At 44.3% G+C, this 15,808-nt stretch overlaps 1 protein-coding gene across 1 annotated transcript in view; it reads right to left on the minus strand.

Moving 5' to 3' along the window:
- The window catches only part of ACOXL (acyl-CoA oxidase like), a 200,126-nt gene that overhangs the window by 10,957 nt on the left and 173,361 nt on the right, over positions 1-15,808 (minus strand). Inside the window, exon 11 of the mRNA XM_027554367.1 lies at positions 14,912-15,013. Within this exon, the coding sequence (XP_027410168.1) occupies positions 14,912-15,013 (102 nt within the window). The remainder of the gene's footprint in view (positions 1-14,911; positions 15,014-15,808) is intronic.

Raw genomic sequence — 15,808 nt, forward strand, 5'->3', positions numbered from 1 at the left:
AAATAACCTTTCCTGACCTGTTACTTCACATGTGAAATGACATCATGTGTGTGTCCTAAAGCTGATTTGCAAGAGTGTCCTTCTTGGTACCAGTCACTATAGCTGGTAAAAGCACAGAAATGGGAACTTCGAACCTTACCAAACCAAACCACAAATATACTTGCTATAATATAACCATTACACATAGTTTTCAAAAGGAATGTCTAAGTAGCCAGCCTTTATCTTCCAAGGCATTCTTAGATATTGATGGGCTATTTGTGTAATTTTCTGCCCCCATTTTTTCCCGTTGACTTGATTTTAGATTAACTAGAAAATGAATCAGACATTTTCAAAGAAGGGGAACCTTAAAACAATCAACAACTATTTTTAATCTAAAAGATAGGATAAGGAATAAGGTTGAAGCGATTGGTGAGATGAGGTTTCCCTATGCGGCTGTCATTCATGGTCTTGGCTGCTGCTCTGACATATAACTGAGATTCTGCCAGGAGTCTCCAGCCACCTGTGTCTGCCTTTAGCCTCCTCTGCTATTCCATGCTTGCACTGCGCAATCCTAGCCCCAGTGGACAAGGCATGGATCGTACCCCCAGCCTTTGCCCAGGATTCACCTCTCCCACGTAGCATCTGTGCTTCCCACACGCCATCCTAGATAGCTTAGCGTGCAGATACAGAAGCAGCCACTTGGCTGCCGTGATTTGGCAGCTTTCCTGCATCTCCAGCATCTTTATAACATCATTGTGCAGCGGCTCAGCCGTGTGACCCGGATGTCCTGTGCTCTGCTCCCTGGGACGGCCACTCCCTGAATACCCACCATGCGCCAGGAGACAGACGAGGTCTTTATATTAACGGTCTCCTTCAGTTCTCATGAAAACTCTGTCAGGCACCAATCCATTTTACAAATGAGAAAACCGAGGCTTAAAGAGTTTAGGATGTGGCTCCAAATCATATACCTCATAACTGGGACAACTAGGGTTTTCATCCAGAGCTTTCTGCTTCCACAGCTTCCAGTCTGCCTCCATCTGCCCCCACTTCTCCCATACCTCACGTTTCTAGACCCCAGAGGGGAGAGGGTGTTGCTCTGAGGAAATGCCTCCACTATGGTAGCAGGCACATGACCTGTGCTGCTTCTGTCTAAGTCAGAACCCATGTTCCACATGTGTCACGTGGAAAGCATGGATCTGATCAGCCACACTGGCTCAGATTCCCCACGGGGACCAGGGCAGTAATGGTGACCCCGGGGGCTCTGGGGCTTTGCCACTGAAGGAAGGTGTCGAAGACAGTGAGTTAGTGAGTTAGCCAGCCACCATGACGTGAAAGGGCCAGCCTGACGATCTGGGGGCTCTTCCCAAGAAGGACAATGCTTCAGCTGTCCAGAAAACAAGCCGGCGAGGCTCAGATACAAGAGTCTTCAAGAAATAACAGATTCTAATGGGAGTTCCCTGGTTGTCCAGTGGCTAAAACGCCATGCTCCCAATGCAGGGGGCTTGGGTTCAATCCCTGGTCAGGGAACTAGACTGCACAGGCCACAACTAAGAGTTCACATGCTGCAATTAAAGATCCTCCACATCGCAATGGAGACTGAAGATTCGAGTATGGCAACCAAGACCCGGCATAAACAAACAAACAAACAAACATATATATATATATATATATATATATATATATATATATATAAAGAAAAAACAGATTGTCTGAGGGAGGGCCACTTGCTCTGTGGATTCTCTTCTCGCACAGGCCTTCCTGCTTCTCTGGCCCACACCTTAAGCCACCAAACACAGTTCAATCCCTTCAAAGAGCAACAGTGCTCAGACGCTCAGTTGTGTCTGACTCTTTGCGACCCCATGAACTGTAGCCCGCCAGGCTCCTCCGTCCATGGGATTCTCCAGGCAAGAATATTGGAATGGGTTGCCATTTCCTTCTCCAGGGGATCTGCCCAACCCAAGGACTGGACATCTGGCATCTTCTGCATTGGCCGGTGGATTCTTTTCCACTAGCACCGCCTGGGAGGCTCCAGGAGCACATGCTGTGAAGCAACTAAGCCTCTGCACCACAACTGATGAGCCTGTGCTCTAGAGCCACGGCCCAGGAGCTGCAACTTCTGAGCCGAGGGGCCACAACCAATGCAGCTGGCGCACCCGAGAGCCTGTGCTCTGTAATAAGAGAAGCCGCTGCAACGCAGATCCGCACACTGCGATGAAGAGTGGTCCCAGCTCCCTGCAACAACAGAAAGCCCACACCAGCCCAGTGGAAAATAAATTAGAAGAGTTCACTCCCTCTATAGACAAACATTCTCTAAGGAGTCAGGGTGGTAGGCCTGTAACAGCTAATTTGCCACCTGGGCCCCAAATGCCAGGTTGGTGATCAACATAAAGAGAGACATACGTGAAGCCTTTACATGGAGCGTAATTGCACTGTGTGCTGTGCTTCTAGCTCTGTCAACTTACCTAGGAAAGGGGAGCACTGCTCCTGTTTCTAATGACCACTGGCCAGGTCCTCTAGGCGGGACCAGACCTTAGCTTTTCAGTCCCCAGAACATACATTCTCATGGTTGCTGTAGCCAAATTTCATTAGCATGGAATGAAATCCTGTGGTTCCATTAAACACTCATGACTTCAGCTTAACATTTTCCCTAAATCAATGTAAATCATATTTATGCTGATTACTTCTTCATCTGATAAAAATATTCAGCATTGTCTGAAATGTTAGAATCTTAAACCGCCTTCCTTACCAAACAACAACAAAAGTGTCTTTGTTTAGCCCAACTAGAGAGTTTATTTAGATGAGAGACAAATTTACCTTCATAGTGTTCTTCCAGTTGCGATGTTTCTCGACCAGAGTACACAATTCCATTATTTTCTAAGTGCTATTGACAAAGCCCATTTCAGAGAAGGAGTGGGACTCTGCTGATGTGACGACCTCCTTACCTCTAAAATGTTAACATCAAGTGAGTTTGGCAGAGTATTTATAAATATGATTATTACTGTGTGTTCTTAGAAATAAAAAGCAATTTCTTTATAACTCTGGTATTTTCTACAACCAAGTCTGCTTAATCATCATTACCTAAATCAAGAACGCTGAGACAGAGGTATCAACTTTAACCACTTAATAAGAACTTCTGACATTTATTCACACTGCTACTGATTCATAAGAGGAAAAGTTTAAAAAGAAGACAAGTGCATATAGCCTTCCCTTTAGAATACAGGAAACCATATAAAAGTATTGGCAATGGAATTAAAGTAACCACAAGGCCGCCCTTGGTAGCATTTTCTACAAAGACATTTACATGAAACGAGAAAGAATATTAAATTAGGTGGTTAAAATAAAACTTCACTATTAGCTTCACACGTTTCCATACATGAGATTATGGCATTTAAATCAGCTGACAGTTCAGCCTTGTAAGTACAGACACAAAGAAATGTGAACATACCCAAGAAAGGATAATTTTCATTCAAACTAATTTTGTTTTTTCAAGAAGCGGAAGCTCCACAAACTGCCGGAACTAAATATACAGCAAGAGTCCAAAGTTATTATGCAGAAATTCTGTGTCCGTGAGTCCTGGAATTTTGGATCTCATCAACCAAATGATTTCAGAAGCAATTTGGGAGGACTTCTAGTTAAGACGTAAAAAGATTCAAGAGAACTTAGCTCTCATGGTAACAACCATAAGTTGAACCCAACATTTAATCAAAGATTTCTGAGACGCTGTTCAACATCCTTCCAACTCAACTGCTGATAAGATCAAAAGACAGTATGGGAATGTGGTGGGGCTTGGGCTAGGCACAGTGACCTTAAAGCAACTTCTGCTCAACTTGACTCTAGGTGGAATCCTAGGGCTCAGTCTCCCACCCTAACCACTAGACAAAGGAAAGGAAATACACAGGAGAACATAAAATCTATTATACGTCATGTCTGGAATATGATGAAAAGGTATAAGATCTGCAAAGAAGCTGGAAAATACAACCCTAAATAGAATTATCAGTACCGTCTTTCTAGATCCCATATACATGCATTAATATACGATATTTGTTTTTCTCTTTCTGACTGATTTCACTCTGTAAAATAGGTTCCATCTCATTATAAATGACTCAAATGTGTTCTTTTTTTATGGCTGAGTAATATTTGCAGGGCTGCAATGGAGACGCAGACATGGAGAACAGACTGTGGACACAGTGGGGGAAGCAGAGGGGGGACGAGTGGAGAGAGTAGCCCTGAAACATATACATTATCATATGCAAAAGAGAAAGGCAGTGGGAATTTGCTCTATGAGTAGGGAGCTCAAACCCAGTGCTCTGTAACAACCTAGAGGGGTGGGACGGAGCGGGAGGTGGGAGGGAAGCTCAAGAGGGAGGGGACATATATGTATACCTATGACTGATTCATCCTGATGTATGGCAGAAAGCGACACAGTATTGTAAAGCAATTATCCTCCAGCTAAAATAAACAAATTAAGATGTATATAAAATTTTATATATATATATAAAACCCCAAATCCAGAGAAAGCACAATTGGTAAAAGCAGACCAGTTATTAGAATTAGCAAATTGTTTTGTAAACAGTTATCATACGTACTTGGGCTTCTCAGATGGCACTAGCAGTATAGAACCTACTCACCTGCCAATGCAGGAAACGTAAGAAGCGTGGATTTGATCCCTGGGTCGGTAAGATCCCCTGGAGTATGAAATGACAACCCACTCCAGTATCCTTGCCTGGGAAATCCCTGGACAGAGCAGCCTGGTGGGCTACAGTCCATGGAGTCACAAAAGAGTTGGACATGACTGAGCAAGTAAACACCACCAACCAGTTCCTACTGGATTATCACAAAACAAACACACTCATGTAGCCGTACCTAGATTAAGGAAGAGAAAACTATACTCCAAGAGGCCCTGCCTAAAGTCACCCCGACTCGAGCTGCCTGTGGTTTCTCACACTGTCTCAGCAGCAGCCAGTGTGGTGAGCAGAATTAATACCTGGCAGTCTGAGGCATTAATCTGTGATGTGAATGACCAGCTGTCCAGGGAAGGAGGAGCCTGAGGGATTTCAGTGTTCTGTAGACCGACGGGTGCTAACAAGTGAGTCCTGTCCCGTCTCTGTCCATCAAAATGGGGACATCCCTATTAGCTGGCTTTGTGTGGTTTACTGAGTACCAAGGGCTTTGACTTATCCAGAGGAAGGAAGAAGTAGAACAAGACCCAGCAGTATCTAGTCTCTAAAATTAAAGGAAAAGGGCAATTTCCCATCAAACAAAGAAAAATTACACGTTATTTTTCTAGAAGTATTGATTTCTAGCTAGACTATTAATTTCCACCAAAGTGGATACACTGGGCATTTCTATTTCCAGGTCAGTAATTCATTTAAATTTTGTTATTATGAAATCATAATAAAACCCACCTTGTCCTTAACTGTGACTCGGGTCTGCCCCATCTGCTTGACTCCATTGAATTCTACCTTCTGGAAGGTCTTTTTAAAATGTAACACAGCTACTCTTAGGAACAGAGCTCACCAATAGGAAACTCTCACTGTGCATGCAGGAGTGAGGGGATGACCTCAAAGACTCATGGAGAAGGACACTCCAATTAGCCAGTACTTCAGGCATCTCTCCAAGGAGCCCAGGATAATGCAACTGCCAGAAAAACTCAGAGGCTGGAGCTCAGCAAAACAAGTTACTCTCTCCTGTGGTTATAACAAGTCATCCTTCAGTGAGTGAAACAGAATGAGCACGGCTCACCCAGATATACAAAGCAGTACTGTGAGGCATAGCACGAGGGTCAACCAGATGGCTGCCACGCAGAACCCAGGTTGCAGAGGTGGTGACCTTAGGGTCTGTTTTACTGGTCAAACTTAAGAAATACATCCCACTTGTATTTTCTTAACCTCTGTTGAATGGTCTGCATTGATAGATTCGACAGTGTATTTTATGCCGCTGAAGAGGTAAAGGGAGGGGAAAGGAAAAGAGTTTTCTCCTTGTCTTAGTGCGCTCTGTTAAGACTGATATGTTTTTTATCTGTTTAGTTTGAGAGTTTTGGGCTCTCTGGAAATAGAGGCTAGACCAGGATACATCAATATTTTGAAACTTGTCATCTCCTGGAGGTGAATCAGTGGTCTTACAGTGGTAAAAGGGAAGTTAAAGCCAGTTCTGGGGGTATTTTCAAACCAAATTAGATTTTTTAATTGATGCAACTGCATTCCCTGTAAAACCACTCCATTGTGATATCATTTCAGTGACACCCTGGCTTCTTGACCAAGGATCCACCATCAGGAGCCGTCCCTCCCCACTCTGATGGAATGGGTATTTGTGGCTTCTCTTCATACCAGCTTCTCCACTCAGCCTGGAGGACACAGCCAAGTGTTCTCAAAACCTCATCACTGACTTGTAGCCAAGTCAGATAGACCTTACTAGGTGGGTGGAATGGGGATGGGGGAACCAGAGATCTTTTCCCAAGTCCCTTACAAAAAAAAAAAAAAAACAAAACAGAGAGAGAGTCTGTAGGTGGTAGGTGAAGCCAAGGGACAGAGAAAGTCTTCCTCCCTTTCCCAATCCAATGAATGTTTGCAATACCCTTTGCCTAAAATCTTAGTTCATGTTGCATTTGGTTCCAATATGTGAACATCTGTTAAGCTGCCTTGATCCAGGTGTTTGGAGATATAGAAATAGAAGGATAGGAAATCTGCACAGCCATTTAAAAAAGAAACAGTTAATGCAGCATGGAAGACAGCCAACACTGTTCATAGGAAAAGAAGGGCACATGCACCATTTCTAAGCCTCAGGGGTATGAGCACAGGGTACCTGTTCTTGAAGTAAAAATTTTGGGAGAAGGGTTCAGTTCAGTTCAGTCACTCAGTTGTGTCCAACTCTTTGCAACCCCATAAATTGCAGCACGCCAGGCCTCCCTGTCCATCACCAACCCCCGGAGTTCTCTCAGACTCACATCCATCGAGTCAGTGATGCCATCCAGACACCTCATCCTCTCTTGTCCCCTTCTCCTCCTGCTCCCAGTCCCTCCCAGCATCAGAGTCTTTTCCAATGAGTCAACTCTTCACATGAGGTGGCCAAAGTACTGGAGTTTCAGCTTTAGCATCATTCCTTCCAAAGAAATCCCAGGGCTGATCTCCTTCAGAATGGACTGGTTGGATCTCCTTGCAGTCCAAGGGACTCTTAAGAGTCTTCTCCAACACCACAGTTCAAAAGCATCAATTCTTCGGCGCTCAGCCTTCTTCACAGTCCAACTCTCACATCCATACATGACAACAGGAAAAACCATAGCCTTGACTAGATGGACCTTTGTTGGCAAAGTAATGTCTCTGCTTTTGAATATGCTATCTATGTTGGTCATAACTTTTCTTCCAAGGAGTAAGCGTCGTTTAATTTCATGGCTGCAGTCACCATCTGGAAGGGTTAATATCCCAATACTATCTTTCCATCTTGGAATTCTCCTCCAAAGTTTTCTTCCTGTTTTGTTTCTTTCACTCCAAGTCTTTATGGCACAGGGCAATGACTGCATTTATATCTTGCACATAGTTTGAAATAGTAAATAAGAATCATCCACCCTCTAAATTTGAAGGAGCCAAGTGTCGTCCTAGTTTGGGGTTTGGTATCTGCCACTCTGCACATTCTTACTCCAAACCCATTTCCTAAGAATAAATTGATGTGTTAGTGGCTTCATGAACTCAGAGCTACTTCATCAACTCAGAGCTACTTGAATCTGTCAGTCAACACGCTTGAATGTTTTTCCTCCTTAATGATTCAACTGGGAAGCCCAGTAAAGAACTGGCCTACCAATGCAGGAGCCTGGGGATATGTGGGTTTGATTCCTGGGTTGGGAAGATCCCATGGCAATCTTCCCAACCCACTCCAATATTCTTGCCTGGGACAATGCCATGGATAGAGAAGCCTGGCAGGCTATAGTCCAGGGGTCACAAAGAGTTGGACGTGACTGAAGTGACTGAACACGTGTGCATGCAACTATTTGATCAACTAAACTGAGCCTAAGACCCAAATCTTAATGGTTGTTTTAGCCTTCAGCAGATACAGCAGAAGAGCCAAGATCACTTTCCATCAACAGGCTCCCCCTGCCTCCCTTGCTGTGGTTGAGTCTCCCAGCAGTTCTCATTCCAGGAGGAAAAGAAAGATTCCTTTTACTGGGGTAGACTAAGGCTGTTAAGTGCTGGGTCCACCCCTGTGTCACTTGCTGTTGAGGGTATAAAACATGACTTGGGCTGGTGCTGGTGAATCTGGGTTTCACCCTAACACACCAAAATGCAAACGATCAGTCTAGAGGCATGAGAGAAGGACTCAGGTGGGAAGAGGGGCCACTCACACACTGCTCTAACAGAAACAGGGCACTTAGGAAGCAAATGGTTGGGCAGGACTCAAGCCGGCCATCAAGGCAACATCTGGGTGGGCAGGACTCAAGCCGGCCGTCAAGGCAACATCTGGGTAAAGGCGTAACAGCTGTGGGTACCATGTGAGCAAATGTTGTGGAGATGTCATGACTGCTTGGCTGTGGTCATGATTAGTATTTATTTTCTCTCTTCCTGAATGAGTTTTGGGTTTTTAACTGGGCTCCCCTTACAGGCAGCCTCCTGTGCCCTCTGGGAGGTGGAGAGGAGTGCCCCTCCTCGTTGCTGTGCTCAGTTACACAGTCCCCCCTCACTTCCCTGAAGGCCCCTTAAAACCCCCATTCTCGCACGGTTCCATGATCTGGGCTCAGGGCAGGAAGCAGAACCTGATTCAACATTTTTTCTAAGTATTATTTTCACTATGTTGAATAGGGTCTTTTTTGATCTGCAAGCCACAGCTGGGCTGTGGTTCTCTCGACCCACATAGACTGAAAAGCTTCCTCCCACGAGGATTTCCGAGTGAGAGCTGACCACACGTCCATGTACATGCTTCTCTGAACATCAGCAAGAGCCACTGCTTCCAAACCGGTGGGCTTGGACAGAGCAAGACTGCTGTGCCTGAGAGTTTAGGGAGCAAACACTCCAAAGAGAAAAACGAACCAGCTCGAAAACTTAGTTTCCTTTAAGGGCTGGTGTAAAATAAGGTGGAGGGCTCAAAGCCAAATATTCCTTTCCATTAAAATACATCATTTTACAGAGTGAAGGAAGTCAGAAAGAGAAAAATAAATATTGCATATTAATGCATATATATGGAATCACTGCAGATGGTGACTGTAGCCAATGAATTAAGATGCTTACTCCTTGGAAGAAAAGTTATGACCAACCTAGATAGCATATTGAAAAGCAGAAACATTACTTTGCCAACAAATGTCTGTCTAGTCAAGGCTATGGTTTTTCCTGTGGTTATATATGGATGTGAGAGTTGGACTGTGAAGAAAGCTGAGCGCCAAAGAATCGATGCTTTTGAACTGTGGTGTTGGAGAAGACTCTTAAGAGTCCCTTGGACTGCAAGGAGATCCAACCAGTCCATTCTGAAGGAGATCAGCCCTGGGATTTCTTTGGAAGGAATGATGCTTAAGCTGAAACTCCAGTACTTTGGCCACCTCATGTGAAGAGTTGACTCATTGGAAAAGACTCTGATGCTGGGAGGGTTGGGGGCAGGAGGAGAAGGGGACAAGAGAGGATGAGATGGCTGGATGGCATCACTGACTCGATGGCCGTGAGTCCAAGTGAACTCCGGGAGTTGGTGATGGACAGGGAGGCCTGGCGTGCTGTGATTCATGGGGTCGCAAAGAGTCGGACACGACTGAGGGACTGAACTAAACTGATGGAATCTAGAAAGATGGTACTGATGAGCCTTTTTGCGGGGCAGCAATGCTCAGTGGTAAAGAAACTGCCTGCCAAGCAGGAGACCCGGGTTCGATCCCTGGGTCAGGAAGATCCCCTGAAGAAGTATATGGAAATCCACTCCAGGATTCTTGCCTGGGAAATCCCATGGACAGAGGAACCTGGCCGGCTGCAATCCACAGGGTTGCCAAGAGTCGGAACGACTTAGCAACTAAACAACAGTGGAGACGCAGACATAAAAAACAGACTTGTGGACACACGGGGAAAGGGGGGACGAGTGGAGAGAGCAGGGCGAGAACACACGCTGCCGCATGCAAAACGGACAGCCAGGGGGAGCTTGCTCAAAGAGCGCAGACTGGGGCTCTGCGACCACCCAGAGGGGCGGGACCCGGCGGGTGGCGGGAGGCAGGTTCAGGCGGGAGGGGACATATGTGTGCCTGTGGCTGAGTCATGTTGCTGTATGGCAGAAACCAACACAATACTGTAAAACAATGATCTTTCAATTAAAAACGCTTTTAAAATTAAAAAATTAATAATAAAAAAGAAGACACAGACACCTGTATTCAGGAAAACATACACACAAAACTCCGTCATTTTATAAAGCTGAAGTTTTTGCTTCGTTTCATCTGTTTTTAAGCAACATGAAGTTGGTTTTAGTGGAGATACACGATTGGTAACTTATTTTGAAAGATTTTCCCTCCTGAAAATGAGAGTCAGCTGATAGTTCCTCCTCAATGCTGATAATTATCTAAAGCAAAATTAGTACAAACATCAAGGTTAATGAAAACCGAAATGGGAGAAGGCCCAGACACTAAGTTTTCCAAGAACAAAGCACACGATTGTTCTAGACACACAAGTACTTAATGGCAAGTACAGAGCTCTTTTCTTGAGGGCCTTGTTATGATGGAGCCCTGGGGGCACCGTCACTAGACTGCCTTTGAGCCAAGGTCCCTCAGTGAGGGACAAAGGTGGAACCGCCCCATTCGACAGTTCAGGCCTGGGGACGCTAGAACAGCAGGAAACCCGAGTCTAGAAGCCTCCCCCTCCCCTCTCCCCACCCCAGTCACAAACCAGCCTCAGCTTCCCCATCCCTACAGGGGATTAGCCGTCATTCACACGAAAGCGTGTGAATAGGGGATCACACTGGCTCCTGAAAGTGGACCAGCTCTGCTAACACTGACGCTCCAGACAAAAGAAAGCAGGAACTTATCACAGCCAGGAAAGGCTCGGGAGATTGGCTTGGTTTTTTTTTTTTTTTTGAAATAAATAATTTTTATTGGAGTACAGTGCTCCTGCTCAGTCACTTCAGTCGTGTCCAGCTCTTTGCAACCCCATGGACTGTAGCCCAGGTGGCGCCAGGGGTAAAGAATCTGCCTGCCAATGGAGGAGACACAAGAGACACAGGTTCAATCCCTGGGTCAGGAAGCTCCCCTGGAGAAGGAAATGGCAACCCACTCCAGTATCCTTGCCTGGGAAATTCCATGGACTGAGAAGCCTGATGGGATATAGTCCGTGGGGTCCCAAAAGAGTCAGGCAGGACTTAGCGACTAAACAACAAGAATTATCTAACTCAGACTTGATTCAGATTTATCAGTTTTTCTATGAACGTCCTTTTCCTGTCCTAGGACGCCATCCAGGTGCCACACTGCACTCAGTCACCACAGCTCCTTCCTCGTCTGGCTGCGGATGCTTTCTCAGTCCCTCCTGGTTTTTCACTAACTGGCAGTTTGAAGAGTACCAGTCTGGTACTGTGTGGACCATCCCTCACTTTGGTTTTGTGTGACATGTTTTTTCATGATTGGACTGGGGCTGTGGGTTCTGGGAAGAGAGAAGTGCTCTTCTCATCACATCGTACCAGAGGTCCACATCACTAACCTGTCTTATTACTGATGATATTAACCCTAATCATGTGGTTAACGTGGGATCTATGGATTTCTCCACTGTAAAGAAACTCTTTTCCATCTCCAAACTTGATTCTTTAAAATAGAAGGAGGTTTCTAAGTCCAACTCATTATCAAGGGAAGGAAAATGAAGCTCCTGAAGGGGCCATTATCATCTGGAATTCTTTACGGAAGACTTAGGGCTCCCCTGGTGGCTCAGAAGGTAAAGAGTCCGCCTGCAATGCAGGAGACCAAGGTTTGATCCCTGGGTCGGGAAGATCCCCTGGAGAAGGGAATGGAGACCCACTCCAGTTCTTGCCTGGAGAATCCCATGGACAGAGGAGCCTGGTGGGCTACAGCCCATGAGGTCACAAAGGGTCAGACATGACTGAGTGACTAACACTTTCACTTTATCTCTTTTATCCCATTTATATTACTTGTTTAACTGTTTGCTTACATGATTACTGGCTTGTGTTTAGTTACTTTATACTTTGGGTTATAATCCAAAACTACACTATCTATTTTCTTGCTCTAAGTGTTCCAGCTTTGGCCCCTGGGAGCTCTTTCAGTAGGCTCTTTCCCATATTCCTTGGACATACCCCCACGTTTTTCTATTGCTTGAGACTTCAGTTAAACTGGATTTCAGTTAATCTGTCCTAAGTACTCCCATTTTTATGATTTTGTTCACTTCACCAACCCCAGGCATCACTATGAATAAAGCTAGTGGAGGTGATGGAATTCCAGCTGAGCTATTTCAAATCCTAAAAGATGATGCTATTAAAGTGCTTTACTCAATATGCCAGCAAATTTGGAAAACTCAGCAGTGGCCATAGGACTGGAAAAGCTCAGTTTTTCATTTCAATCCCAAAGAAAGGCAATGCCAAAGAATGTTTAAACTACTGCACAATTGCACTCAGCTCACACGCTAGCAAAGTAACGCTCAAAATTCTCCAAGCTAGGCTTCAACAGTACCTGAACTTCCAGACGTTCAAGCTGGATTTAGAAAAGGCAGAGGAACCAGAGATTAAATTGCCAATATCCATTGGATCATAGAAAAAGCAAGAGAATTCCAGAAAAACATCTACTTCTGCTTCATTGACTATCCTTTGACTGTGGATCACAAAAAAATTGTGGGAAATTCTTCAAGAGATGGGAATACCAGACCACCTTACCTGGCTCCTGAGAAATCTGTGCACAGGTCAAGAAGCAACAGTTAGAACTGGACATGGAACAATGGACTGGTTCCAAATTGGGAAAGGAGAATGTCAAGGCTGCTTACTAAATGTCACCTTGCTTATTCAACTTATATGCAGAGTACATCATGTGAAATGCCAGGTTGGATGAAGCCCAAGCTGGAATCAAGATTGCTGAGAGAAATATCAATAACCTCAGATATGCAGATGACACCAGCCTTATGGCAGAAAGTGAAGAGGACCTAAAGAGCCTCTAGATGAAAGTGAAAGAGGAGAGTGAAAAAGCTGGCTTAAAACTCAACGTTCCAAAAATGAAGATCATGGCATCTGGGCCCATCCCTTCATGGCAAATAGATGGGAAAACAATGGAAACAGTGACAGACTTTATTTTCTTTGTCTCCAAATCACTACAGATGGTGATTGCAGCCATGAAATTAAAAGACACTTACTTCTTGGAAGAAAAGCTATGACAAACCTAGATAGCATATGAAAAAGCAGAGACATTACTTTGCCGACAAGGTCCATCTAGTCAAAGCTTTGGTTTTTCCAGTAGTCATGTATGGATGTGAGAGTTGGACCATAAAGAAGGTTGAGAACTGAAGAACTAATGCTTTTGAACTGTGGTGTTGGAGAAGACTCTTGAGAGTCCCTTGGACTGCAAGGAGATCCAACCAGTCCATCCTAAAGGAAATCAGTCCTGAATATTCATTGGAAGGACTGACGTTGAAGCTGAAGCTCCATACTTTGGCCACTTGATGCAAAGAGCTGACTCATTGGAAACGACCCTGATGCTGGGAAAGATTGAAGGCGGGAGGAGAAGGTGACAACAGAGGATGAGATGGTCGGATGGCACCACCGACTCAATGGACTTGAGTCTGAGCAATCCCCGAGAGTTGGTGGTGGACAGGGAAGCCTGGCGTGCTGCAGTCCATGGGGTTGCAGAGTCGGACATGCCTGAGCAACTTAAGCAACGACAACAACCCCATCTGAGGTTCACTTGCATTTCTTCCTCATTTGAATTCCTCCACTGTGAATTTTCCCTTCTTCAAGGTTGAGCAAAGAACACCATTAATTCCTGGTGTTAGTCTCTCAGTCTTGTCTGGCTCCTCTGTCCATGGAATTTTCCAGGCAAGAATACTGGAGTGGGTTACCATTCCCTTCTCCAGGGGATCTTCCCAACCCCAGGGATCAAACCCGGGTCTTCTGTATTGCAGGCAGATTCTTTATACTGTGTGAGCCACCAGGAAAGCCCATTAACTCCTAAGTGTCCACTGAACTCTAAAATTATTCTTGTGGTCAAGTTCATTAAAGAGCTCCATTTTCTTGTGTTACTTGTGTTAATAAAGGCAGTTTTGTGTCCCGAGCTATAATAGGTTCCCTTGAATACAGAGACTGACAATATACTTGTGTGCATTTTTCAGCATCTAACAGGGCGCCTGGAAGAAAGGGGAAATCCAGAAAATGCTTCTGGATGGTTATGCTCGTCTGATGGTCCTTTTCTAGAGCGGCATCTTGGTGATGATTCGCTGGATCCATCTTCATTTCCAGGTGCTCTGCGGCTGTCGTACTGAATTCCAATTGCAACCACCGACAAAATACCACCAGGCCTTTTTTCCAAATATACAGAATGACTTAATAGGCTTTGGTAAGCAGTAAGAAAATGAAAATTATTTCATACCTCTTTTTAATCTTTTTGCAACACTTTTGATTCCCTCCTATCCATTACACATTAGAAATTCACCCAACGGTGGGAGGGAGGCTCAAGAAAGAGGAAATATGTGTACACTTACAGCTGATTCATGTTGTTCAGCAGATTCATGTTGTTCAGCAGAAAGGAATACAACATTGTAAAGCGATTATCCTCCAATTAAAAAATTTTTTAAAAAGACAAAACTGTGAATCACTTCCTTGTCACTTAAACTCTGAAGTGTAATATGATCACGGTAGGCAATGAAAACACATATGTGAAATCCCAGAGGCATAAAAACTCACGAGTAGAAACCACCACCAACAGATTGGCAGGAGTGTTTTCTAAAAAAGCAAAGAGCTGACAACTGAGATATGAAGGGCTTCTTCTGCACCCTGGGGGCATTCTTACCTGACGCCTAATCCTCATGCTGGTCATGGGAGTCAAATATTTATGTTCCAGATACCAGGCTCGCTCCTGGAACACAAGCTTGGTTCCATATAGCAGACAAAACTAAGGGTTGTGGGGAGAGGAAAGAAATGGAAGAACATGTTAGAAATTGCAGAATCTAAGGAAGTGAATGAGAAATAACATAATACACTTCCTAAAATCATAAAAGCTAATACATACTTAACGTAAGATGGTCACATTTAAAATTTTTTATTTTCTATGGGATATAATTGATTAACATTGATGTGTTAGTTACAGATATATAGCAAAGTGATTCAGTTATGCCTGTATAAATATCCATTCTTTTTCAAACTCTTTTCCTATTTATGCTCTTACAGAATACTGAGTCGAGTTCCCTGTGCTATACAGTAGGTCCTTGTTGGTTATCTATTTTAAAGATAGCAGTGTGTACCTGTCCATCCCAAACTCCCCCTCTGTCCCTCCCACCCAATGCTTTCTCCCTAGGAACCATAAATTCATTCTCTAAGTCTGAAAATGGTCACATTCTGGACATGCAGTTTATGTTTTATGTTTTGAAACCACTCTATGGAGATATTTAAAGCATAGATAAAACTATAAAAAAAAATAATGTAACCAACTCCCATGTCTCCATCCTCCCAGTTCAACAAATATAAATTCACAGCCAGTCTTGCTTCATCTGTAATCTCTAGTTCTTTCCTATCCCAGATTATTTAGAAGCAAGCGTTAGCCACTCAGTTGTGTCCAACTCTGATCCCATGAACTGTAGCCTCTCTCCGTGGAATTCTCCAGGCACGGATACTGGAGTGGGTAGCCATTCCCTTCTCTAGGTTTAGAAGCAAGGTCCACTCATAACATATTTTAAAAGATAAATGTAAT

This window comes from Bos indicus x Bos taurus, chromosome 11 (genome assembly GCF_003369695.1).
Source record: "Bos indicus x Bos taurus breed Angus x Brahman F1 hybrid chromosome 11, Bos_hybrid_MaternalHap_v2.0, whole genome shotgun sequence".
NCBI lineage: Eukaryota > Metazoa > Chordata > Mammalia > Artiodactyla > Bovidae > Bos > Bos indicus x Bos taurus.